This window comes from Mesoplodon bidens (genome assembly GCF_964165515.1).
Source record: "Mesoplodon bidens genome assembly, chromosome: 8".
Lineage (NCBI taxonomy): Eukaryota > Metazoa > Chordata > Mammalia > Artiodactyla > Ziphiidae > Mesoplodon > Mesoplodon bidens.
Genome location: NC_138165.1, coordinates 104,435,776 through 104,463,460, shown reverse-complemented (window position 1 = coordinate 104,463,460; position 27,685 = coordinate 104,435,776). Strand labels below are relative to the sequence as shown.

Sequence of the window (27,685 nt, the reverse complement as noted above, 5' to 3'; positions counted from 1 at the left end):
ATGCTGCCCCGCCGCGCCCCGGCGCCCGGTGCGCAGCTGCTGTCCGCGCCCGCCCTGCTGCTGCTGCTGCTGCTCGGCGCGGGGCCCCGCAGCGGCTGTCTGGCCAGCCCAGTGCCCGCCGCGTCCTTGTCCGTGTCGGGGCCATGCGGCGCACAGCCCTGCCAGAACGGGGGTCTGTGCACCCCGCGCCCCGCGCCCGGCCCGCAGTCCCCGGCCGCCGCCAGCGATCCCGGCTACAGCTGCACCTGCCCCGCCGGGATCTCTGGCGCCAACTGTCAGGTGAGTGGATGCGGCGGGCGCGGCGGCGGGCGCGGGCCGGGGACCCGCAGCCTCTCCCCGCCGGCCACTGCGCGCTACCCGGTGCGGGGCTCCAGGGTGCCTGACACGAGCTTCTCCCCCTTCGGGAAGGGGATGGATCTGGCCTCTCGGCCCACGTGGACGCGGACCCCTGGCCGACCTTGCAGGTGTCGCTTCTCTGCCCACCCTGGTACTCCGGCCGTGCCGGCCCGGGGTTCTCGGGGCGCGCCGCTCCATGGCCTGGCAGCCACCCTAGCTAGCTCTGGTACTCCTGGCACAACCATTAGCCGCCAAGTGGCGCGCCCATCTCGGCCCGGGCCGAGCCACACTCCGCTAGAGCCGGGTCTTGGTACCCGTTCTGGCAGCGCAGAGGGACCAGCTCGAGCGTCCCTGGCGGGGTTCATGTTTAGGTTGCCCCTGCTCCTTGTCCCGCCGGATCCTGCGTGTGTCGAGGGTGAGCCGTATGGGCGGCAGGGAGTGGCGGGCTCCGTGCCCAGGGGTCGGGCATTTTCCTTCCTTTCCAACCCCCTTGAGGGCTCTAACAAAGCCGCCGGAGGCCGAGAGGTCAGCTGCCTCCCCGCGGCCTGCGACCAGCCCTTTCTGAGCTTAGGAGGAAGTGCTGGATCAGTAGGAGACATTGGAGGGGACGTGGCGAGTTGGACTTGGTGTGTCGCCTTCCCGGCCGGACGCTCCTGGAGGCGCATGTTTGGGGCAGGCAGCCAGGGAGTGAGCTGGGCACCGGGAAGCTTCAAGGAAGCGTGGGGCCGTGCGAGGGATGGGAGATGGCCAGCTGCTAACCGTGGATTTGGGATTTCCAAGAGAATTTGGCAGATAATAAACAAGGCTGGCTTACAAGTTTGTTAAAGCTCGGTGAAACCTACTAACCTATTAACACCAACATTTTCAGTAAGCGACTCGGCACACAGTGTGTGCAGGTAGAAAATCTCCAAGCCTCTATTCCAGGGCAGGGCAAGTGATGGATTTATCTGAAATTATTCAATTCAACCAAGTGAATGTGGAACGTATAAGGGATCAGATGCTTTCTTTCTTACATATGGAGTGGAGGAGTTTGTTTCATATAAATTTGATAAAATGCCCCAAGAGTTACTTTGAAAACGCTCAAATGCACTTTTATTTCTTTGGGTAAGAGACCAGTATTTTTTAATATAGTTAAATGGGATTGAGAAGCTTGACCTTGACAGACAATATTTGCTATTTCCTAGAATCTGTTTTTCCTCATTAGTAGCAAATTATCAAGCTGAATCGATCTTTTCAACGTTGTGCTCTTCTTTGTTAATTGGTTCCAATAAGCTTTAATTCCCTCAAAGGAGATGAGGCTGAGGATAATGCTGAGTGCGTGGTATGACCCTGCGGAGTAGATCTGGGGAATGAGCACTCTTTGGGGAAATGCCTGTTGGAGCCTTACGAACCATTAGGACAAAATCTTGCTCACTAATCTCCCCTGTTGACTGATGATCTATATGACTTTTACTGGAGAAATGAGTTGCCTGAACGCTCCTATCAAACCACTCTCATATTTACATGTCTGAAATCTGTCCTTGAAAGAAACAGTCAATTTGGATTCAGAGTGTAGTAGACACGGACAGGAGAAGGGAGGTTAGAGTGCACATCAGTTTAAGTAAATGGGAAGCAAGACTGGACATTGGGAATTTAACCCAACTCTGAGACTTTTTTTTTTTTTTTTTTTTTTTTTTTTTTGGTGACTCTAAAAGTAGAAGAAATCTTCAGGAAAGGGGAAGACCTCTTTATTGCTTCCTAAAGATGACTCAGAGAAGCATAAATATTTTTTTGTCCTAAGTAGTGTTTTGATATATAATGTATTCATTCAGAAATGAGTCATGAACTAATACACAAATATTGCAGAACCAACTAGTTCAAAACAGATTCGGGCTTCTAGACCCTGTCTGAGGCAGTCTTAGTTCTGTGAATGCTGCCCACCTGAGGAGAAGCAATACTGGGTTGGGAGTTCCGAGTTGAAGAGAGCTGGCGTAACTAATTCTAACAGGAAAGCTGAGCAAATTTGGAACCTGATCTGGTTCTGGCTTGGTTACCCAGAAGAACTTGAACTGAGATGATTCAGAGCCTTGTAAACCCATAAAAAATTGATTCCTGATCATTTTAATTTAATCTTTCATGTTCTTGCATTAACACTTGAGACTCTCATTTTCTGTGGGGAGAAAAAGGCAATCTCAATAGAGAAGTTAAACAGGGGGAAAAAAACCCTTACACATACTCAATTACAGATAAGGTAAATGGATGTTAGCCGTTGCAGACAGTGTGCTTGCTGAAACAGAATCGCATGCTCGCTGGGTAAATTGAAAATGGAATTTTACCTGTACGTGAAGAGAATTCTGTAGACAGTAAGTGTCACCCCTCCCCCAACTACAAAGACAATAATGTTAGCAATGAAAACATTGGAACCTAACTCTGAAGTCCTCCCTCCCTCCCCCTCCCCTCCCCTCCCTCCCTCCCTCCCTCCCTTACTCCCTTCCTTCCTTCCTTCCTTCCTTCCTTCCTCCCTCCCTTCCTTCCTTCCTCTTCTCCTTGCCACCCCCTCCTCCTCCTCCTTTTATCAGTATGTGTTTAAAATTAAGAAAACCATGAACCACTAATTGGGATTAACATGGATTAAGGCTGTCTTCAGCTTTTGTGTGGTCAGCTGGCTGACATTTGGGCAAGCCCCTGGGTCCAGGCAGTGCTTCTGGTATCATCCAGCGACAGGAACTCACAGAATCTGGGAACTGTGTGGTGTGAAGGAGGATGTGTGCATTTGAAGCTGAGCTGCTGCCCTTGAGCCTGCTATGACAGGTGATCTAAACCGAGTCTCGGGTTCCCATCTTCGAGGGTGGGATCTACCTCACAAGGTTGGTGATGGTCTGATTCTGTTTTTGGTTTGACTGCTGACAGCTTTTAAGCCGCACCTGTCCCTCTTGCCCTTCTGCCCACATGGAGGCAAGCGGATTAGAAAGCCTAGGTGTTCTTTCCTTTGGTGCTGGTGAGAGGATCAAACCGTGCAAGCCCCTGTTCATGCTTAAGATACATCTTTTCTAAGTCCTCTAACACACTTAAACCTATTAAATCATGAGCATTCAATGGATTCTAAAAATGTATATGCAAGAGGGAAGAGATATGGGGACATATGTATATGTATAGCTGATTCACTTTGTTATAAAGCAGAAAACTAACACACCATTGTAAAGCAATTATACTCCAATAAAGATGTTAAAAAAATAAAAATGTATATGGAAATCTAACCTACAGAGACGTGATGACAGTGATGACTATGATGATGATGGTGATTGCTAACTCTTTTCTCAAGCACTTGCCACGTGCCAGCAGTATTTCAGAGGCTTTACAGATATAGCTCCCCAATCCTCATGGTGTCCTATGAGCTGGGTGCTGTAACCGTCTCCATTATTTAGATGAAGTGCAGAAAAGTTAAATGAGAGGCCCAAGGTCACCGTGTTAAGTCAGTGTGGGATTTGAACCAGTTAGCTGGCTTGATGTAGAGCTGTAGAGTCCAAACGGTGTGGAGATGAAAGTCCAGTCCTGGCCCTGTTATTTTTAGCGGTGTGACCTTAAATTAGCGCTCTAACCTCTTTGAGTCTTACCAGTAAAAAAAGGGATGGAGTGATTTCTGAGGCTGGGTTTGCTTTAAAACACCTGGTTTTGCTCTGAAACACAGTTTGATGGCTGTGCCCAGCTGGAGTGAAAAGCCTGATAAAGACACAGCAAGTTCCCCTTATGCTACCCACCAAGCAAGACCTTCACTCAGAATTGTAGGTCCTGGCTGAAGTTATTTTTACCATGATGACAAGCATATGGACACTACATAAAAGAAACATAAGTATTTCTGATGGGTTTGAAAAAACTCCAAACTTCAAATTAAAAAAAATTGAGGCTGCTGTTCTTGCCTTTCTGTTTCATTTGGGGAAGCAGGCAGGTATCAGAGGTGGCAGCTGCTGGACCAATTTTTCTTTTCGGGTGGGTGGTACAGGAACTCCTCCCTTCCATTGGGCCTTCCACCAAAGGTAGAGATTATTTAAATTTGTATTATTTTTATTATTTTGTTTTAATCCAGCTTTTTAAATGAATTAATTCTTTGCCAAATATTCAAGCAGTCAGACACCTGTATGTTTTTTCATGTTATGTTCTCTAGGAATCTTATCCTTTGGGCTTAGAATGAAAATGTGTCAATTTCTGCAGTTGGAGGAAACAGGGGCTTGTGTAGCTGCTTTTTATGTAGTTTTACCCACTAAGCTGATTCTATAACCCTCTCTTTGATTTAACATGGAACTTGAAACAATGGTTCTGCTTCAGATGAATCCATTTTGACTGAAGTTTGCTAACAAACAACAACCAAGAATTCTAGCTCTTTGCACAGCTTCGGCCTTCTCTGCTGGACTTTTTGCACATATGCACACACATGCATACCCACACAAACTCACATTGTGATATGTGCAAAATGTCCTATATTAGCCGTCAAGAGATGTTGCTTCTTTCTCTGGCTTTTCTACTAACTTTTTGTGACCTTGGGAGAGCAATCGAACATCCCTGGACTTCAGTGTTCGTATCTCCAAAATGGACTAGAATGCTTGTCTTATTTTCTTTTTAGAAAAGATGCAATTAATAAATGGGACATTGTGAAATTTTTTTCGATAAATATAAAGGAGGGTGGGAGAATGAATTTAAAACGTTTTGAAAAAAAGTAAAATGTTGCACAAATACAAGGTATACTACTAGGAAAAGGATTATCTGTTTCTCATATAAAATATGATTACACCAGTCTATTCAGTGTCTGTGATTGTTTTCCTTCAATGAACAGACTCAGCTTTTTCTCCCTACTAGGATGAGTTATGCTACAAGATCAGTTTTAAAAACGAAAAAATTCATTGTGCTGAAATTTTGATAAATGTATAGTTCTTTTTATTCTGAAATAGACAAATAATTTCTCAGAAAATTCTCAGTGACTTTGTTTTCTTTTGAAATAAATGAATGAAGCTCATCAAAATCCTTTGAACACTTTTAATAGAGGAAAGAAACAGTTGTTTTCCTTGGTATTATGAAAATGGGGTGATTTCCTTATTCGGTTTATCCGGTGAATTCTTAGGAAACATCATTTTTCTCAGCTTGGCCACCTGACAAAAACACATTTCTGTCTTCAGCTTCTTTGCTTAAGCTTCTCATGTGACACGGTACCATCCAAAATGCTTTTGTTTATGCCCTCATTTCAGGCATCAAACAGGAAAGAAAACTTATCTGAGGCCGAAGGGTATTTGAGTCAGAAAACCGAATGGCTGAGCTGTATTTTTAGATCTTCTTATCGATTCAGGAGGCAGCTGTGGTCAGCGCTGCCTAACCCAGAGGCAGGGACTATAGAATCTTGCCCCCCAGACAGAAAGTCCAACAGCACAATGAAGTTGGTGGATAGAATTTCTTTATATTTCCTCCTTCCTCCTTCACCTACACTGGTGCTGAACCCTGGCTGCCTGTAGAGTCCCCCAGGAGCTTTAACAAAAATGAGTGCCTGCGTCCCACTGTCCCACATCCCCCAAGTTCTGACTTAATTGGTGGGGCCTGGGCACCTATGATTTTTAAATGTCCTCCAAGTACTACTGTAGGACCAGGGTAGGGAAGCCCCCGCTAGCCTCTGGTCATCTCCCCTGACAGCCTGCCCAACATGTGGCATGTGGCAGAGAAAAAGAATACAGTCCCACCTGCTCTTGGCCCTTCTCATCCAAAAGCATCCAGTTTCAAACGGCCTGGAACTTCTGGCCCACACTTTCCTCCAATGGCAAAGATTTTGCATCTCAAAGTGGACTTGAAGTCTCCACGAAGGTGGTATGTGATGGAGTGTTGAGTCCAGATGTGGGAATCAGACCTAGGGTGGACTCTGAGTGTCCTCAGATAAGTAATTAGTTTTTCTGCAGCGTGGTTTCCTCATCTGTGAAAATGGGACCCTGATGCCAACCTTGAAGGTTTTTGTGGCTTAGAAAAGTATCTAGTCCAGTGACTGGCCAAGAGGAGACACCTACTAAAAGGTATCCATTGTGCGTATCTGTAAGAGGACTCTTGTTTATTTCATGTTTTTCCCTTGGACCAAAAACAAAAAAAAAAAAACAAAAAAAACTTTCTTTCCTACCCGTTTTCCAAAGAGACTAAAATTCCACCAGTGGAGATTCATTTCTTTGGTTGTGATGTATCAGATGCTAGAAAACTGGGATTTTGCTGCTGACTCCCTACAGTATTCACTTCTGTTAGTTCCTCCTCTGTACCCGCCTTAGCAGGTGGGTGTCAAAAACAGTAAGAGCACAATGTGGACTGAGCATGCGCTGGCCACCTAGGCTTTTATGGAATCATTCATTGCTTCATTTGAACACTGACCTGTCTTCGGTCAACACTCATACTGTGAGTCTTAGTGCAGTTGTCTTTAAGTGGAGGGGCTGGGCTTCCCTGGTGGCGCAGTGGTTGAGAGTCCGCCTGCCGATGCAGGGGACACGGGTTCGTGCCCCGGTCCGGGAAGATCCCACATGCCGCGGAGAGGCTAGGCCCGTGAGCCATGGCTGCTGAGCTTGCGCGGTCCAGAGCCTGTGCTCCGCAACGGGAGAGGCCACAGCAGTGAGAGGCCCGCGTACCGCAAAAAAAAAAAAGAGGAGGGGCTTCTCTAAGTCACCCCTCCCTGCTCCCCAGGGTGAGTGAGGGCAGAGCAGGACCCCTGACAGGGCTGTAAGCTTCAGGATTACAGGAGCATCAGGCAACCAGCCAAGAATGGTTTTAACATTTTAAAATGGTTGGAAACAAATCAAAATAAGAATCAGATTTTGGGACGCATGAAAATGATATGAAATTCAAATTCCAGTGTCAATCAGGCTTTATGGAACACAGCCACGCCCATTCGTTTAAGTACTGTCTGCTGATGGGCTCCACCAGCAGAGTGGAGCAGTTGCAACAGACTAGGGATTGCAAAGCTGAAAATATTTATCTGGCCCGTGACAAAGGAAGAGGTTGGCTGAATGTTTCCGTAAACGTTGGTGGAAAGAATTTATTCTTCCGTTTTTATTTGAGCTAAGTAAAGGCTGGCCCCCCTTCCCCTTCCCTTGTCCTCCCTCTGGCCTTTCTTCTTGAGGGGTGTCTATAGCCAGGCTCTAGGGCCAGCCACTAAGGCTGGATGCAGTGGGAGATATACCAACGGTTAAACAGAGCCCTTGTCTTCGATCTCGAGAGTCATCCTGGGCAGACTTTAACTTTTCATTGTACATCAGGCCTTGTTTAATATGTTTGGACACTGCAGTTAGTTTACTTCCAGGGAGGCATGTGTGGTAGGGAAAGGAAACACCAGCTGAGGGGTTTGGGGTTTGAATTTAGAGGTTTAGAATCTGCACTCGGTCACTACAAGCTTGTTAGCTTTTTTTTTTTTTTTTAATTTATATCTGGCTGCATTGGATCTTTGTTGCTTCACGCAAACTTTCTCTAGTGTGGCGAGCAGGGGCTACTCTTCATTGCGGTGCGCGGGCTTCTCATTGCGGTGGCTTCTCTTGTTGCGGAGCACGGGCTCTAGGCCCACGGGCTTCAGTAGTTGTGGTGCGCCGGCTTCAGTAGTTGTGGCTCGTGGGCTCTAGAGTGCAGGCTCAGTAGTTGTGGCACAGGGGCTTAGTTGCTCCACAGTGTGTGGGATCTTCCAGGACCAGGGCTCGAACCCGTGTCCCCTGCATTGGCAGGTGGATTCTTAACCACTGTGCCACCAAGGAAGCACCCCTCCCTTTTTTTAATTGTTCAAAATTTAATCATGACCTATTTTATAAAACACAAATTCAACAATTGTAATATTATTATGCAGAAATGTCTACTTACATTTACTTATATTTGCAAACTTTTTGTTATTGTTTATCCTTCTTCTTAGGAGCTTGTTAGCTTTCTTAACCTCAATTCCTCATTCATTCATAGGATGTTTGGGAGGATGAACAGAGTTGCTCGTAATCCCCCTGGCACAGAGTTGGCCCTCTGTGCATACGAACTGCTGTTTTTGTAAAAGTGGATACCACTCTCCATTTCATGGCTAAGGAAACTTACCTGGGGTCATACAGCTCGGTGACAGCGTTGGAGAGCTGGGCCCCAGCGTTGGGGCTTCGAGTATAATGTTTTTGCTATTATTACACTGCATTTGCCTCAAACTGCTCCTTGTTTATGACTTTCAAACTGAGTGCTGGAGGGGAACCAGAGGAAAAATTGGTAGTGGTGCCAGTTCTGGCAGTTTTAGTTTCTGCAGGGATGCTTTGGGTTTGTGTAATGTTAAGGTTTTTCTTTCTTAAGAGAGAGAAATGGCATAGGGCTTTTGAAAAAGAGTGAGGATTAGAGCAATGAAGTAAGTGTACTTTGAAAAGGAAAGGCGCTTGAAAAGAGAAACGTCTGCTACCTTTTGCTAAGGGTTCCTGAAAGCTGGCACACCCTTTAGCATTTCAATCTGCTGCTTGTAATTAATTTAAAGGAGCATTTCTGATTACTGTTGGGTTTCAGAGGCAGATTGAAACTCCTTTATGGAAGGCATTTTGTGGTGGAAGTGATTACCTGAGATGAAAAGGATCTAGTCCCTCTTTTCCATGGGAAATCAGAACCCCAGAGTCTAGTAAATGGGCTGATATCCGCCCAGTGGAGGGACAGCCCAGTAAGGATGATTGACAGTTTCTGACAGTTTTCAGGTCAGATTTCCAAAATATGTTATTTGGAGCAAAATCCCATCCTTAATTTTTAAGAAAAGTGAAATGTATTAGAACGGGGAAAATGTTAAGTATATCTTCAGTATATTACCCAAGAGAGGGAACATTTTATCTAGAAAATATGAAAAGAAAACCAAACTCTCTAACTTCAAACTGACCTTCCTGATTACTCCTTACACAAAGGATTTTCAGTCTCTTTCAAAAATTAAGGTGTAATTTATATACAGTAAAATTCACCCCTTTAAGCATTCAGTTCTATGATTTTTGAAATATAGTTGTGTAACTGTCACCACAATTAGGATATAGAATAGCTCATCACCTCCATAAATTTCCTCATGCCCCTTTGTAGTAAACCCTCTCCCCAGGCCCAGCCCCTGGCCTCTGCTGGTCTGATTTCTGTTCTTACAGTTTTGCAGTTTCCAGAACATCATATAAATTAAACTGCACAACATGTGTGCTTCTTCTGTTAGTGTAATGCTTCTGAGGTTGCATGCATCAATCATTTCTTTTTATTGCTGAGTAGTATTCCATTGTATGGATATACCACAATTTCATTTATCCTTTCACCGATTCATGACATTTGGGTTGTTTCCAGTTTTTGGTGATTATGAATAAAACGTTCATGTACAGGTCTTTAAGTGTACATGTTTTCATTTCTCTTTAGTAAGTACCTAGGTTGCTGGGTCATGCGTAAGTGCATGTTAAACGTTATAAGAAGTTGCCAAGCTGTTTCCCAGGATGACTATGTCATTTTGCATCCCAATCATCATTAAATGAGAGTTCCAGTTGCTTGCATCCTTGTCAGTTTTTGGTATCGTAGGTGATTTAGATTTTAGCTATTGTAATAGGTGTATAGTGGCATCACGTTGCAGTGTTAATTTGCATTTTCGTAACAATAGATGATATTGAGTGTTTTTTAATGTGCTATTTGCCATCCATACCTTTTTTTTTGATGAAGTGTTCTGTTCAAATGAGTTATGAGAGTTCTTTCCAGATTTTGGATGCACATCCTTTATTCCATATGTGACTTGCAAATATCTTCTCCCAAACTGTGGCTTGTCTTTTTATTTTCTTGACAGTGTCTTTTGAAGGGCAGGATTTTAATACTGGTGAAGTCTAATTTATCAATTTTTTCTTTTATGGTTTGTGCTTTTTTGCGTCCTCTCTAAGAAATCTTTGTTTAATCCAAGGTCACAAAAAATTTCTCCTATATTTTCTTCTGGAATTGTATTGTTCTGGGTGTTACTTTTAAGTCTTTAACCCATTTAGAGATAATATTTGTATTTGTATGTGGTGCAGTGTATGAGTAGTTTTTATTCATTTTTTTGGTATATGGATATCCAGTTGTTCCAGAAATATTTGTTGACAAGACTGTCCATCTCCACTGAATTATCTTGGCACCTTTGTTGAAAATTGTTCAGCTATACATATGTGGGTCTGTTTTATTCCATTCCATTGACTTTATATATCTATCCTTTCACCAACTCCATACGACCTAGGTTACTGTAGTTTTAGAGTAAGTCTTGAAATCGGGTTGTGTGAGTCCTTTAAATTTGTTGAGATGACATGGAATTCCAAGAATCAGGATAGCACGTCACATCTAGATAGAAATTAGGGTTCTTAACCTGGAATCTACAGGTGGTTTCAAGAGTATACAGATGTCCTGAGATGCCAACTTTTTTAAAAAAATTAATTAATTAATTAATTAATTAATTTTTGGCTACGTTGGGTCTTCGTTGCTGCGTGCGGACTTTCTCTAGTTGCGGCGAGCGAGGGCTTTTCTTCGTTGTGGTGTGCGGGCTTCTCATTGCGGTGGCTTCTCTTGTGGAGCGCGGGTGCTAGGCGCGCGGGCTTCAGTAGTTGTAGCATGTGGGCTCGGTTGTTGTGGCTCACGGGCTTTAGAGCGCACACTCAGTAGTTGTGACACACAGGCTTAGTTGCTCCGCAGCATGTGGGATCTCTTCCCGGACCAGGGCTTGAACCCATGTCCCCTGCATTGGCAGGCGGATTCTTAACCACTGCGCCACCAGGGATGTCCCGAGATGCCAACTTTTGTATGTATTTGTTCTCCTGGGGAATGGCTCACAAGTTTCATGAGATTCTTGAAGAAGTCTTCCACCAATAAAATAACTACTAGTACAGAGGAAGAAGAAGCTAGCTAAATATATGAGAAACTTCTGGGCAGGGACGAAAGCATGTACCAAGAGCCAACCTGGGACCGTGAAGTAGCCCCCAAATAGGGGTGCCAGCTAAAATACAGGATGTTCAGTTAAATTTGAATTTCAGATAAAAAATGAATTTTGTTTTCTGTGTGTCCCAAATATTGCACATTGTTTTTCTGAAATTCAAATTTAGCTGGGAGTTCTTTATTTTTAATTTGCTAAATCTGGCAGCCTTACCCAAAAAAGCCTAACTAATCCCTGCTCTGATTCCCAGCTTTGCTCTAACGGGCTTCTCAATGGCAATTTAAATTCTTGCCAAATAATTACATAAGGCAAATTTTATTAGCTTGCATTTAAGATAATAATTTAGCTCATAGTTTTACATCTTCTTGGGCCTTTTTAAGGGCAACCATCAAACTGTGTTAGGACATTAAAAGCCTATAAAAATACAGTGAATAAGGCCTACTGGTAAACTTATCTTACCCTTTCTCCCCCCCTTCTGCTAACCTCATGCCTCTGCAGTAGTCACTGTTCACATTTTGGTGTGTAGCTTTCTTTACATTTTCCTCTCTGTGCATATAAACATATGTGAAGCATATGTAAATACTCATATATCCATGCAACTATTTTATATAAAGATGAAATCATCTTGTGCATACTGTTTTGCAAATTTTTTCTTAATCTACTATGAACATCTTACTATATCTTAAAAACAGAAAGCAAACTCGTTCTTTTTGTTGGCTGAATAGTATTCCATTATGTGAATATTTATGTATCCAGTCTTTACTGATATACACTATTTCCATTTTTCCATTATAAATGATGTTGCAGTGACTATATATGTATGTATATAATTATATGCAATGACATGTGTATATATATGTATATGTATGTCCAAAGTTACATACATTAAACATTCTAATAAATATTGCTAAATTGCCATCCAAAAACATTGAACAATTTTGCTTATTTGCTCACAGCATTTGAGAATGCCTCTTCACCCACATTTTTGTTAGTACTGGTATCTCAGATTTTATTTTTGTGTGTTAACTGATAGGTAAAACATGGTATCTCATTGGTTCTCTTTGCATTTTAAAAATTATGAATGAAGGAGTACATTTTTTTTTTTCCCCGGTACGCGGGCCTCTCACTGTTGTGGCCTCTCCCGTTGCGGAGCACAGGCTCCGGATGTGCAGGCTCAGCGGCCATGGCTCACGGGCCCAGCCGCTCCGCAGCATATGGGATCTTCCCAGACCGGGACACGAACCTGTGTCCCCTGCATCGGCAGGCGGACTCTCAACCACTGTGCCACCAGGGAAGCCCAGGAGAACATTTTTTAATGAATTGCCTGTTGTTATTTTTGCCTAATTTTCTTTTGGGTTGTTCATTTTTTAAACTAATCTGCTGTGGGACCTCCCTGGGGATTCAGTGGTTAAGACTCTGTGCTCCCAATGCAGGGGGCATGGGTTTGATCCCTGGTTGGGGAGCTAAGATCCTGCACGCTGCCTGGTGTGGTTAAAAAGAAAAAAAAAATTGACCTGCCGTAGCCCACTGTCAGTGAGAAAATTAGTCCTTTGTCCTCTGTGTTATTAATATTTTTTCCCTATCTATCTTTTTTTCTTTTGACTCTGCTTATACTCATTGTTTTGCCCTTTAGAAGCTTATAATTTTTGGTTTTTATTTAGCCAAACTCATCCATGGGGTGGTCAGTAAATTTTCATTAGAATTCTAATGTTTGATAGCAGTACTTACTGTATTGTACAATATTTTGAGAATTACCCAATTTGAACCAGGAGTTTGCTTTTAAAGAATTCTGTTTTGGCCAGGATTTATGTTGATAGGACTGATCCTATTGCCTTTTTAGAATGTATAATTAAACATAGCCCCAGTTTATGTTTATTTTAAGAAGGGCTAGCATAGATTTTCTAAATCATATTTAAATACTTGTTATTTGTCTTGACTTTTTTGAAGCTGAAACACTGCAAGCATTAAGATGCTTCATTTATTTTTTTAAAAGAACTACTCAGCACACTTCCCCTTTAATAATTGGCATGGGTTTCTTAGTATTTTGTTAAAATCACCAAGTTAATTTTAGTGGCCATTATTGGATAATAGAGTATTTCTTAGAAGTTCTTGATGGTGAAATGTTCTGATTTCAAAAAGTGTTCTCCATCCAGGCTTCGGCAGAAAAACACTCATCTTAATATTCAACAAAATGCAGATTTCCCTTATGCTTTAATTTCATGTTATATATTTAACACTTTTCCCCTTGAGAACAATCTCTTTTTTCTGACCAGGAATTTTTGTGGTCTTCTGTCTTCATTTTCCCTCTTTAAAATTGGCCATTGGTTTTTTTGGTTGTGCAAAAGGGAATTCTTTTATTTCCGTAGAAAAGCTTCGTAATGAGAGAAATAATAAGAGAGACAGAGGAACGAGAAATAATATTAGCATTTCTGTGAGGTTTAAAATAAACTCTCAGCTGGAGAGAAGTAAATTTAATATTATTATGTTTATCTTTTATAAAGAGAGGGTAGGACGGCGTGGGCTGGGGATTTGGGGGCTATACTGACTGAAAGGGAAATCACTCTTTTGGTTTCCTAAGGAAAAAGTTGTTATTATTTTGTTCAGCCTTTAGAGTGTTAAAAAATGGTGCTGATGGGCTTCCCTGGTGGCGCAGTGGTTGAGAGTCTGCCTGCCGATGCAGGGGACACGGGTTTGTGCCCCGGTCTGGGAAGGTCCCACATGCCGCAGAGCGGCTGAGCCCGTGAGCCATGGCCGCTGAGCCTGCGCTTCCGGAGCCTGTGCTCCGCAACGGGAGAGGCCACAGCAGTGAGAGGCCCGCGTACCGCAAAAAAAAAAAAAAAAAAAAAAAAAAAAAAAAAATGATGCTGACATCTTTAAAATAATCCCTTATGTGAGGTTTCCTTGCTTCCTTCACCTTCATTGAACCCTTGTTTTGTACGCTTGGAAGAGAACTTAAAAAAATTTTTTTTATGGGAGTATAGTTGATTTACAATGTTGTGTTAGTTTCAGGTGCACAGCAAAGTGAATCAGTTATACGTATACACATATCCACTCTTTTTTTTTAAGATGTTGGGGGTAGGAATTTATTAATTAATTTATTTTATTTTTGCTGTGCTGGGTCTTTGTTTCTGTGCGAGGGCTTTCTCTAGTTGTGGCAAGCGGGGGCCACTCTTCATCGTGGTGCGTGGGCCTCTCACTGTCGCGGCCTCTCTTGTTAAGGAGCACAGGCTCCAGATGTGCAGGCTCAGTAGTTGTGGCTCACGGGCCCAGTTGCTCCGCGGCATGTGGGATCTTCCCAGACCAGGGCTCGAACCCGTGTCCCCTGCATTAGCAGGCAGACTCTTAACCACTGCGCCACCAGGGAAGCCCTATCCACTCTTTTTCAGGTTCTTTTCCCATATAGGCCATTACAGAGTATTGAGTAGTGTTTCCTGTGCTATACAGTAGGTCCTTATTAGTTATTTATTTTATATATAGTAGTGCGTATATGTCAATCCCAACCTCCCAGTTTATCCCTCCCCCCTTACCCCTGCTAACCATAAGTTTGTTTTCTACATCTGTAACTCAATTTCTGTTTTGTAGATAAGTTCATTTGTACCCTTTTTTAGATTCCACATATAAGCGATATCATATGATATCTGTCTTTCTTTAAGAAGAGCCCGTGGGAGTTTAGGAGAAGTCAAGAGCCCTTTTTCCTAACCTTGACTTTTCCCACTAGTATATGAGTACTTGTGATTCCTTTGTTCTTTCTCCCTTATATTTGGAAAAATGGTTCACATGCAGTGTTGTCTGGGGGACGGAGAACGGTAGGTGACAAGGCTTTCTTTTTTTTTTTTTTTTTTGCGGTTACGTGTGCCTCGCACTGCTGTGGCCTCTCCTGCTGTGGAGCACAAGCTCCGGACGCGCAGGCTAAGCGGCCATGGCTCACGGGCCCAGCCGCTTTGTGGCATGTGGGATCCTCCCGGACTGGGGCACGAACCCGTGTCTGCTGCATCGGCAGGTGGACTCAACCACTGCGCCACCAGGGAAGCCCGGTGACAGGGCTTTTGACGGGGACAGTGCCACTGGGCTCCCTGCCTCTCTTCTCCTTTCCTTTTCCATGTGGATCCCTTGAAAATGGCCTCCTCAGCAAAGATGGATCTTCTTTCCCAGAAAAGAGAGTCTTTATTCTCGTCTGGGTTCCCCAACAGATCTGCTTCCTTGGTAGAGCCTCCAGATGAACAGCTGCTTGCCTCTTGATGTAAACTCCTAAACAGAAACCTGGAAAGAAGCCTATTTACTGGAGAGTTCTAGCATTCTATTCTTAGGGCTCTGACCACAGTGCATTAGAAAGAACCTAAAGGCATAGAAAGACACATCAGTGGTCTTTGGGTGTATCGCTGTAGAGAGATAGTAAAGTCCTGACGTGTCCCGTGGTTTTTCATAATCCTATAGTGCCTGTATCATACACCATCTCAGGTATTTCCAAGGGATGTGTGATATCTTAAAAAATTGTTTTTATTGAGGCAAATTCACATGATAGAAACGTAACCATTTTTGGGTGAACAATTCAGTGGCATTTAGTATATTCACAATGTTGTGGAATCAACACGTCTCTAGTTACAGAACATTTTCTTCACACCAGAAGGGTTGTACCCGTTAATCAGTTGCTGCCCATTCCGCCCAGTCCCTAGCAACCACCAATCTGCATTCTATCTCTATGGATTTACCTATACTCGATATTTCATATAAATGGAATCATACAATATCTAACCTTTGGTGTGTGGCTCGTCACTTAGCATAATGTATTTGAGATTCTTCCACATTGTAGCATGTATCAGCACTTCATTCCTTTTTATGACTGAATGATATTCCATTGCATTCTATGACATTTTATTTGTCTATTCATCAGTTGCTGGATGTTTGGGTGGTTTCTGCCTTTTGGCTATTGTGATGTGTGCTGCTTTGAACATGCCTGTACAAGTAATTGTTTGAGTACCTGTTTTCAATTCTTTTGGGTATGTATCTAGGAATATATTTCAATTCTATATTTAACTTTTCAAGGAACTGACAAATGCATTTCCATCTGTGTTACCTTCTTATACAGGCTGAGCCCAGGACCCCCCCACCGGGGTGGTTACTTGCAGCCTCTCCTCAAATCCCAGATTGATGTCTTCTTGCTTCTGTCCTTGCCCAGGCACACAGCATCCCAGATACTCCATTCCTGGCCTGGTCTGTGGCCCCAGTGCTCATGACACTCTGCTTACCCAGCTCCATTGTCTCTTCGTGAAAGAGCCCAGTGTCCTGTGGCTCCCTCCCAGGAAGGTCTGTGCACTGGAGAGCTCTTCCCTCTGGCTGAGCCTGGGCCCCAATCACTGCCTGTCCATCCCAGTGATTCATCCCTCATTCCAGTGCCTGTTGTCTGCTGGGCTCCTTTGGGAGAAATAGAGAGCTGGCCAGGGATGCTTGAGCCACCATGAATAAGTGGCCCTAGATGTTATTGGTCCAGTTGCTTCATTTCACTGAGGAGAAAACTGAGGCCAGAAAATGGAAAAGAAAAAATAGTGCAAGGCCATCCAGATCATAAGTTAGCCACCTACAGCTTGAGAAAGGTCTTGGCATCTGGTGGATGACCTTCAGGTATCCTAGGCAGTCCCCTTCTCCTAGGCCCTGGCACCCATCAGGCACATTGAATACATCACAAGGCGACGTGGAGCCTCCCCAGTTATCACAGTGGGTTGCAGTAACATCTGAGCACATTTGTTTGTTAAGGAACTCGCTCCTGTAGGTTTATGGAGAGCACTTATATTGCTAGTTTTTAATGAGCTCAGTATAAATGAGGAATCTGAGTGGATGGGGAGGTGGGACACCCCTGCACTTGATGATGGGCCGGCAGGACTGCAGGCCCCGGAGATCACTTGTTGCTTAGCAGCCACCCCCGGGCTACTTGGTTCCTACAACCTGAACCTGGGTAATGTCCTCAGGGAATGGGATTTGGGCAGTGTGGTTTAGAAAGGAGTGGGAATTGGGTGTTTTATAAGCTCAGTATGGCCCCTAATGCACAGCCTTCTCCCCCAAACAAACTACCTTCGGGGAGCTGGCAGTTCTGGCAACTCTGGATAGTTTGTGGCCCAGAGAAGCTCATAAAACAAACTGAATCCTCAGGTCAAGGGCTCAGCGTGAACCTCTGCTTCCCACTCATCCCTCCATTCCCATGACTTGAAATCTTCCAGGCTTGTCCTAATCACAGTCTGACACCGAGACACATTTTTATAGAATGCTGGGAGAGCGGAGGAGGTGGCATTCTTTTTCAAAGCAAGCTTAATAACCTGAGGAACTCATCCTTTCACGGGCAGTTTCTTAGCACTGATTAAAATTGTGTTGGAGGAGGCCATTGAGAGGACTTGACTGCTAGTTGACCCACCAGTTCAACCCGAGCAATCAGTGGGTCCTTACCCCTCCCCTGTCCTTAGGATGTGCATCCTGCCCACCATTCCCATAGTGAGGGCCATGTTCAAGGACGTAGCCTTGAGAGAGCAATGCGATGTTGAGACCATCTGGACTGAGTACATGACTGAACCTCTGTATAAAATTTAAGATTCCGGCGGGCGGGTGCAGAGATCTGTTTGTCTTGCGGCACCCAGGACATACCACATATATAAGTTCCCTTGCTTATTAAATCTGCCATCTACCAATCCAGAGGGGTCTGGCTTGTCCTCACTGTATGGGGGCCAGTTTCAGATTTCACCCTGGAAGCTCAGGAGCTTGCGAACCAACAGATGGCAACACATTTTGTAGACTTTTAGAGCTTAGAATCATCGTAGAATTCATCTTGGCCATTTGTTTAATTTTGTAGAAGAAAGTGAAGGCCAAAGAGATGAATGTCAGGGTCAGGAGTTGAATATTGCTGACTCCCCATCCAGGGCTCTCTTCACCAAAGTATTTAAGCTCAGACATTCCGAACAGCAAGGACAGTACTCTGGGCTGGTGTGGGTGGGGATTTACAATGTAAATGTTCTTATGGACATTCAGATTCAAATTCAGTTACTTATATGCCTAGATATGTTTGAGGTTCCTTCCTCTATATTATGTATTTTTAATTTTCACGTTTTTTTTGGAGGAGGCATTTCTTTGGCTTGATAGGCTAGGAGACTGGAGGGGACAGGATTCTTGGCAACTGACCAAGGTCATACAGCAGGTGGAGTCCCCTGTCTACAAATGTGGTTCTTTCTTCACATTATCACAGCTGTCTGCTCATCCTGTAACGTATAAGAAAAATTCATTATACATGATGCTGAGCTCAGTTCTGAAATACATCCCATTCAGATGAAGACTATGCAGAATAGTTAGAATGGTGAAATATTAACTAATCATTGCCTCATTTTATTTTTTAGCTATTAAGAGACATTCTTAGATAGGCAGGCCATTGTTTTAAGACAGACTCATACGTAAAACCATTTTCATCTGGATCAGAAACAGTCTTCCTGCATGGCTTAATGCTTTCGCCCAACACCTTCAGAGATAACTGTTAAAAGTGTAATTTTGTATTTTAACATATAGAGAACCTCTAAAAATCAAATTAGTTTTACTAAAATAGTAATTAACTTGCATAATCACTTGTGATACAAAGTTCAGTAATTTGGTTGGCCACAGCTAAAACCCAATAGAAGTACTAATTTTAAGATGATTGTGAATTTTGTGTTTGCATGAGTATGAACAGACCAGAAATACAATGGAGTATTTGAGTTTTTATTAAGTAGACATGTAGTGTCTTAAATAGGAATGCATTAAGCACTCTAAAGTCCTATAAGGACTCTAGTGATTAAGCTATGTCTAAAGTTCTTATCTTATGAATGAGAAAATGAAGATGAGAGAGGTTTGATAACCCGGCCAGAGCAGGGTTCTTCCACACCTGTAGGTATTAATTAGAACTCCTTGGGTTGCAAGCAACAGAAAACTCAGTTCAAATAGCTTAAGCAAGAAGGAAATCTGTAGGTTCACAGGACTAAAAAGTATAGACACTGTGGTGTCAGGGGCTCATATAATATCACCTGGGTCACGAGACTCTCCATCTCTCAGCCCCACTTTCCTCCACATTGGCTTTATTCTCAGATCCCCAGATGGTGACCTCTGGCAGCTCCAGGCTCACACCATCCTTACTGCCAGCAACCCCAATGGAACAGAGAGCCTCTTTTTCCATTTGCTCTGGAAAGTCCTGAGATTAGCTCTAGTTGATTGATGTGGGTCATGTGTGCATCTCTGAACCAATCATTGTGGCTCGGGGGTTGGATTCTGCTGATTGACCAGGCTTGGGTCATGTGTCCACCAGGACTAATCCCAGTTAAACCTTGGGGACCAAGATTGGAAGGAGGGCTTTTCTTAAGGAAATTGTGATACTATTCTCAGAACAAGGGGTAATAGCTGTTGAGAATGAAGTCAACAGATTCCCAATATGCCTACTGCCTTTCTCTTTATGACTATTCTTCATATTTGAATGGTGTTTTCAACAAAAATGAATTCCTTCCATCTGCCTCTTTGCATCCATTGATCTGTCTCCTCGACACTTCCTGGAGGGGCACTTTTTATTGGTGCCTGTTGCCATATTAGTCTCTATTGTTCTTCTTTTAAGTGATTTTAATACCTTACACTGGAGAGCATATCTGGATCAAAATATTGTAATAGATGTTTTAGAAGGACTCTAAATATCTATTTCTACACCCACCCTTGCACACACACACACACACACACACACAGGCACAGAGACAGTTTTAGAAAATGTGTATGTGTTTCAATATCTGGTATTCTAGAGCTGTTCAGAATTGTTTAGCTGATACGCATTTCATCTCCATGACACAGATATTTAAATTGATAAAACGATCACAGGTGATAACGAGCTGAAGTTTCCTAATTAGTTGATGGACTCTGAAGCAAAAGTGATTATTTCAGGGACTGGAATAGTTCAGTGGTTGATATGTCACTAGTAGGAGGCGTGAGACCTGGAATCAGAAGAACCCAGGTTCTGGTTTGGCCACTTACTAGGATATAGAGAGAGGTCATTGTTTTGTAGGAGAGATGTTCACACAAGCTGCCTAGAAAAGAGGGTTGCCAGTCAGTTAATCAATCAGTCAGTGGAGGAGAACAGACAACTCTCCTGTGTAGAAGAATCTCAGGTCATCCGTGGATATACTCTTACCTAAGGAGGGAGCCTAACTCCCCTTCCTTCACTGCGGACTGTGCGTAGTGACCTTCTCTCAAAGAATATAGTGTGCAAAGCGGGGGAAAAGAGTGATCTTAAGAGCAGCCAGACAGATACTCTGCCAAGTAATCGAGGTCAACATCAGCAATGATGTCATGTTAATAGCACGTACCCTTGACATGATGTGATAAAAATGGCACTTTACCTCTGTGGTTTTCTTCTCCCCAAATCCATAATCCCAGTCTAATCAAAGGAAAAATGGCAGATAAGTCCTAATTGAGGGATATTCTACAAAATACCTGACCATTACTCCTCAAAATTGTCAAGGTCATCAAAAACAAGGAAAGCCTGGGAAAGAATCTATCACCGCCAAGAAGAGCCTGAGAAGCCATCAAGGCTACCTGTAATACGGGATCCTGTAACAGAAGAAGGACATTAGGAAAAATCTAAGGAAACCTGAATAAAGAATGGACTTTAGTGGGTAATAATGTGTCAATATTGGTTCATTAATTGTGAGAAATGTACCAAACTAATGTCGGATATTAGTAATAAGAGAAACGAGTGATGGGTTGTATGGTAACTCTATGTACTCTCTTTACAACTTTTCTGTGAATCTGAAAGTACTGTAAAGTAAAAATATTTACTACAAGAAAATGAGCTTCACTCACTTCAACGATAAACATTTAATCAAACTCTGGTTCCATCCAGGCCCTGGCACTGGGCAAACCGAGATGAAGTAGATGTATTCTCTGCACCTGGCTGTTATTAGGCAGATGGGAAAGCAGAATCAAGGAGACTGAGTGATTTGTCCAAAGAACAGCAAAGGTCTGTCATTCCTTGAGACTCAGAAAGAGACGTCCATAAGGCATATTTTGCTTTTATAGGCAAAAGGGGAAAAGCATCCTGCCCCCCGCCCCCCCCCATCAGTGGTCCTCAACCCTGGCTACATATTGGGTGAGCGCCACCAGAGCTTTATTCATTTTAGAAATATTTATTTATTTGGCCGCACTGGATTTAGTTGCGGCATGTGGGATCTTCTTTGCTGCATGTGGAATCTTTAGTTGCAGCACGTGAACTCTTAGCTGAGGCACGTGGGATCTAGTTCCCTGACCAGGGATCGAACCTGGGCCCCCTGCATTGGGAGCACAAGAGTCTTAGCCACTGGACCACCAGGGAAATCCCTAGGGGAGCTTGAAAAATGCGGATGCCTGGGCCCTTCTCCAGACCTATTACATCAGAATCACTGGGGGTGCTGTCTGAGTCGGTATTAACAAAGGAGACCCCTAGGCGATTCTGATGGGCACCTGTGGTCCAGGGCCACTGGCCGGGTTATTTGTGTAGGTCACATAGCACATTTTTGTGTTATTCCTTTCCCTTCTGGAATACCACCTTTCCTCTGCTTTCTTGGTTGAGAGCTTGGTTTGGTTTCTTGCACTACTGTTGGTCTGCTCCAAGACAAAGTAAGTCTTCCCTGAAAAGTGTAGCAGGGTTAGGGTTGGCAGCGATCAAATTAAATTGGTGATTCTGCGTTATTGTCCTGTCCTTGTGCTTATCCAGCCCATGAGATTCTATGTCACATATCCAGTCCCTTCACTCTTTGGACCCAAGGATTTGCATCTTAGTTCTGTGGCCTTGAGCAAGTTACTTACCATCTCTGAGCCTCATTTCCCTCAGCTCTAAATTAGACCCAATCAAGTGTATCTCTTCTGGTCACTGTGACAGCAATGCAGGTCCCGTCTGAACACATGGCTTCGACCCATCATCTGCCATCTCCTTTCTGACCACCAGGAACTTTCCTTCTCCATAAGGAAGAATTTCCTAAAGCTTTTCTTCCTTTTTTTTTCTTTTTCGAAAATAAATTTCCTTGTGCATTTTGCTCTAATGCCTCTAGGAAATGGACTCAAATATTTGCAGAATCATCTGATATAGGTTCTACAAAGCATCTAAGGATTTACTTTTCCTGGTTCCTTTAGTCTGGATCCCCCTAAGAGCAACTAGAAAAGAAGTTTGTTTTTACTTGTTTTGCTCTGCAGGGGTGATTGGAATGGATTAGTGAAGATGACTTTGTCTCTGTCACCCTTGTGTTCAGTTTAAATGAGAATCATTATGGTGGAAGGTCAGTTGTCTTCACACTGAATCCTGAATCTGTGCTTTGTGGTTCAGTATTCCTACTGATGAGAACAGTTCCGGCCTCTAATTGGTGAATGAAGATATGTCCTAAGGGCCAATATTATAGCACAAATGAAGCATTTTGCTAGGGCCTACATGACTTGGAATGATCTCTCTTGAGACTCAAGATTGGCTCCATTGCTTTCTTGTGTTCCAAATTTCAGTTTCTGTTGCTAGAGAGAAAGTAAGATATCTGTTACACTGTTGCCTGAATCAGCTCATTTGGGCTTTGCCTGGTAATTCCCTCTTTGCATTCTTTTCTATAGAACTTGAAAAATGATTAATAAACATGACACATTCTCATCTTGCATATGTTTCTTTGGGGAAATTACTGGAGTTAGTTGGCTGCACGGTTGACTACTTAGTTGATATCTGAGCGTGGAAAAGAAACTTTAACATGGGGTCCACGCTTTGTAAGATTTACTCGTAAACATTCTGACGCTTTGTAAGATTTACTCGTAAACATTCTAAGACAACAGTGCCCCACTGATGGGAAATAATTTCAGCCCTCAAGTGTAATTACTCCAGTGACACTTGCCAAATGTTGTTATATTAGGAATCCTGCATTTGAACAGAAGAACAAACTTGTGTGTCTCGGTACCAGGGTGGTAGGCTAGAAAGAGTTCTCGCTGGGCAGTAAGGAGGCTAGATTCTATCAGTAGCTTGCAGTGGCAAACCACCTAACCTTTCTGGGACTTAGTTACATCATCTCGATGATGGAAGATTGGCTTTCAGCTCCTCCGAGCTTCCTTTGAAGGCTGTGATCATTTCAATGGTAGGAGATCTTACATTTGTCTCGTGGAGCCAGAGAGGGCCTTTGGCGGTGTCTACCCCCTCCACTGGCCCAGCACCTCTGATGAACTAGAGTATGCCTGTCTGTGGATGTGCTTCAGAATGCAGGGAGTGCCAAGGGAGTTTCACACTAGTAGGTGGTGGCATTTCCTCTTCATCCAATTTGAGTTAAATGGGACCAACATATATTTTTTCCTGGCTTGTTTTTCTGCCAGGTTGCCTCTCCAGCGCTTGCTGCTATGCTGCTGTGAACACTGTCGTCTTGCTTCTTTTCTACCAGGATATTTTAAGGCTAAGATAAACTATGTGAAGAAACACATTTTAAAACGGTTTTAAACTTTGCCTATGTTTAATTGGGTTTTCACAGGAGAAATATGTCTAAACTTTTGCATCGTTAAAAAGTCACGGCTCTGCCAAAGCCACCTGCTTGGTGGCTGTGCTGGAAGCAAGGTAGAAATCAGCTAACTCCCTATGTGGTGGAAGAAGACAGCTTTAAGCCAGGGCCAAGGAGGGGTGGGTGAAGGGGGGGGCGGGGGGAGGAGCGGGACCACAGGGACTGGGGTTTCAAGGGTTTGTGTTAAACTTGGGTTCTTTCTTTCTTATTTATTTATTTATTTATTTATTTATTTATTCATTCATTCATTCATTCATTCATTTATTTATTTTGCGGTACTCGGGCCTCTCACTGCTGTGGCCTCTCCTGTTGCAGAGCACAGGCTCTGGACGTGCAGGCTCAGCGGCTATGGCTCACGGGCCCAGCCGCTCCACGGCTTGTGGGATCTTCCCGGACTGGGGCATGAACCCATTTCCCCTGCATCAGCGGGCGGACTCACAACCACTGCGCCACCAGGGAAGCCCTAAACTTGGGTTCTTGAATCTGTTTAAAATATGTGCTCAGGTGACACATGCTTTCTGATCTCTCCCAGGAACCAGTCTTGTAGATGAAATCCTCATATGTGCTAAAGGTCATAGTCTTAGAAACATGCCATTTAATTCAGGATTCATCCTGCTGCCTAGAGGGTCCTGTCCCTAAAGAGAATTGAATCCACCATCTAGTGGCATCTGCCACAAACTACAGACACAGGATCCCAGGACCCTAAAGATGGTTCCAACGGGGCGTGGGGAGCTGCCTCAACAACTCACACTTTTCTGCCTCTCAGTCTTCAAGTCAACACTTGGGGAAGCTTCTCTTCTTCTTGATACATTTCCATAATTCAGTGGGAGGAGAGTGGCCTGTTCTGTGTTGCTGAAGCTACAGAAGTTCAAAGTTGCACAAATGTCATGGGCCCACCTGATAATTGCTTCAGAGAATTCAGGGCAGGAGGGATTCAGTGCCGGTGTAGACAAGCATAATGACTTGAGAGAAGTTTGGGCTTCAAGGTGACCTGACCTCAAGCGCATGTGGACAGGACCAGACTTTTCCAGGAAGGTCCTTTTGCTGTCTCCTGTCATAGAGGTGCTCACAACACCTAGATTGTGCTATTCTGGTGAAATATGTTAGGGAAAACTATTATTTAAGCAAGTTTGATGAGAGATGAGAAGTTTCTGGGCAGTGTGTTTGCCGATGTGAATTTATTACAGAAGACTGGCGTAGATTCTACATCATGACTAAAACTTGCTAAACTCTTGCTGGCCAATTTTAATTACCAGCCAGACTACGAGGACAGAAAGAGAGGAAAGAAATGATGACAGTTAAGATAAAGTTGACTGAGAATCCATCTGGAGATCATTTTGGCCCAAAGCAGTGCCAGAAATACAAATATTATGGGAAATTACTCTATTCGCCTTATGACTAAATTTGGAAGATACTGATATTAAAATATTGTGACAGATTAAAATAATTTCAAATTGCATTAAAAATACCCCTAGAAGGGAAATGAGTACTTCTGTGGATGCTGGATTGTAAAAATTGGTTTATTTTTCTGGAAAGCAATTAGACCGTCTGGATCAAAAAGCTTAAAATCTTTTGACTCTGTAACACCTCTTTTAGGAGTTTGTTCTTAGAAAGTTGTTGGAAATTTGAACAGAATTTTATAAACAGAGATAGTCTTCATAACATTATTTATAAGAGTCCAAAACTAGAAAATACCTAAGCATTAAGTTAATAGGAGAAGGTTTAAATAACGGTGTAGCTTTATGATGGAGTTTTAGATAGGCATTGCAGAAGATATCTTCAGAGACAACTTGTGCTTATGATGTTAAAGGAAAAAGGGGAAAAAAAAGATAAATTGAGCCAGTGCTATAATCACACTTAGTTTAAGGTGCATAAAATGAAATTGGAACAAAACATACCCTGTCCTTTGACAGAGTGGCTGTAAAAATGATTGAATGCTTTGCCTTTAAATTATTTAAAAATTTTGGCTTCTTTTTTTACACCTTTATTGGAGTATAATTGCTTTACAATGGTCTGCTAGTTTCTGCTTTATAACAAAGTGAATCAGTTATACGTATACATAAAAGGAAACAAAACTGAGCTATTTGTAATGAGGTGGATGGACCTAGAGTCTGTCATACAGAGTGAAGTAAGTCGGAAAGAGAAAGACAAATACCATATGCTAACACATATATATGGAATTTAAGAAAAAAAAATGTCATGAAGAACCTAGGGGTAAGACAGGAATAAAGACACAGACCTACTAGAGAATGGACTTGAGGATATGGGGAGGGGGAAGGGGAAGCTGTGACAAAGTGAGAGAGAGGCATGGACATATATACAGTACCAAACGTAAGGTAGGTAGCTAGTGGGAAGAAGCCGCATAGCACAGGGAGATCAGCTTGGTGCTTTGTGACCACCTAGAGGGGTGGGATAGGGAGGGTGGGAGGGAGGGAAATGCAAGAGGGAAGAGAGATGGAAAAATTTTGGCTTTTTGCAGTGTGTCTGTCCACATTTCATTGTGATTCAAAGGGAGTTGATGATAAAAGCCATGAAAGACATTCCTCCCTAACATGTTGGTGTGACTGGGATTGCCACGATTAAAGTCACTTCTTTGGATTAGGTAGTAAGGGCTTCCAGAAGGCCCATGTCTAGGCTGTCGGGGGGGCAGCAGGGGTGGCATTAAGCCGTCAACAGTCATGACTCTACTAGCAGAGATTTGTTCTCTAGTTGAGTGGGAGCCTGCAGCTTGCGGGGGGTGACAGGAGAGGGCAGGCCTGAGCCAGGTTTCTTGGTAGGTGGTTAGAGACCCCTGAACAAACACTGAGGGTGGACAGAGCAGGGTCCAGATGAGGTGCCAGAGCAGAATGGCCCCCCTGGAGTTTGCCTCCGTTGGTTTATAATATTTATTTATTTTAGTTATTTATTAGCTGTGTTGGGTCTTAGTTGCAGCACATGGGCTTCACTCTAGTTGTGGCGGTGGGCTTTCTCTCTCTAGTTGAGGCATGCGGGCTCATAGTTGCAGCGCGCGGGCTTAGTTGCCCTGCGGCATGTGGGATCTTAGTTCCCCAGCCAGGGATTGAACCTTTGTCCCCTGCATTGGAAGGCAGATTCTTAACCACTGGACCACCAGGGAAGTCCCGCCTCCATTGGTTTATTTGAATTTCTGACCGTTCCCCCCCTCTCCCAGGCCAGGTAAGCTGGCCTAAACTCACGTCTTCCACAGACTGTTCCGGGACTCCACCTCTCCACACCCAATGCTGGTGAAAGCTGGCTCAGAACCTGGGTGCAGGGCTCCTGGCTGCCTGGGTAGTGGGTGGTGGGGTGGGTATGAAGGGCAAGGCAGCAGCAATGCCAGATGCACAGCAGCATCCCCAACAACAGGCCCTCCATTTCATAGGGAGTGAAAATGGGGATGTATTTTCCTGGTAAAATGTGGCTTTTGGAATTTCATAAGGACACAGGCCCATCTTCCTCTCCAACCTCCCTCCCATCCCCACTTACCGTGTGTATCCCGTCCTGGGAGAGGCTCCCAACACAAACACATGGGCTCTTTTCTGCCTCAGGCCCTTTGTACGTGAAATTCCCCCAGAAAGCTCCTCTTCCCTTGACTCTGTCCATGGCTGGCTCCCCTGCGTTCTTCACTTACCCATTAAATAGCACCTCCTGAAGGGGTCCTCCTCTGCCCACCTTGTAGTGATCTTAGCCTCCAGCTCACTTCCTTCCCAGTTCTCGCCATGACTTAGAATCACCTGTTGGTTTACCCGTTTCCTGTCTCTCTGCACCCTAGGGAGCCCGAGAGGCTGGTCGCCATGTCTGTTGGGGTGTTTGCTCTGTGCCGGGCATCTGAAGTTGCTCCATTTGTTGAATGAATAAATCAGAAATGAATGAATGAAGAACATGTAAACTGACTCTTGCATTTACAGTCACCAAAATGAATGGAAAAGTGCTCACTGTG

General features: G+C 43.7%; 1 protein-coding gene across 1 annotated transcript in view; it reads left to right on the top strand.

Annotated features, from left to right (window-relative positions):
• DNER (delta/notch like EGF repeat containing) overlaps positions 1-27,685 on the top strand; it is a gene marked incomplete at both ends in the record, with an annotated part of 323,334 nt that continues 295,649 nt past the window's right edge. Inside the window, one exon of the mRNA XM_081243331.1 lies at positions 1-279. Within this exon, the coding sequence (XP_081099457.1) occupies positions 1-279 (279 nt within the window). The remainder of the gene's footprint in view (positions 280-27,685) is intronic.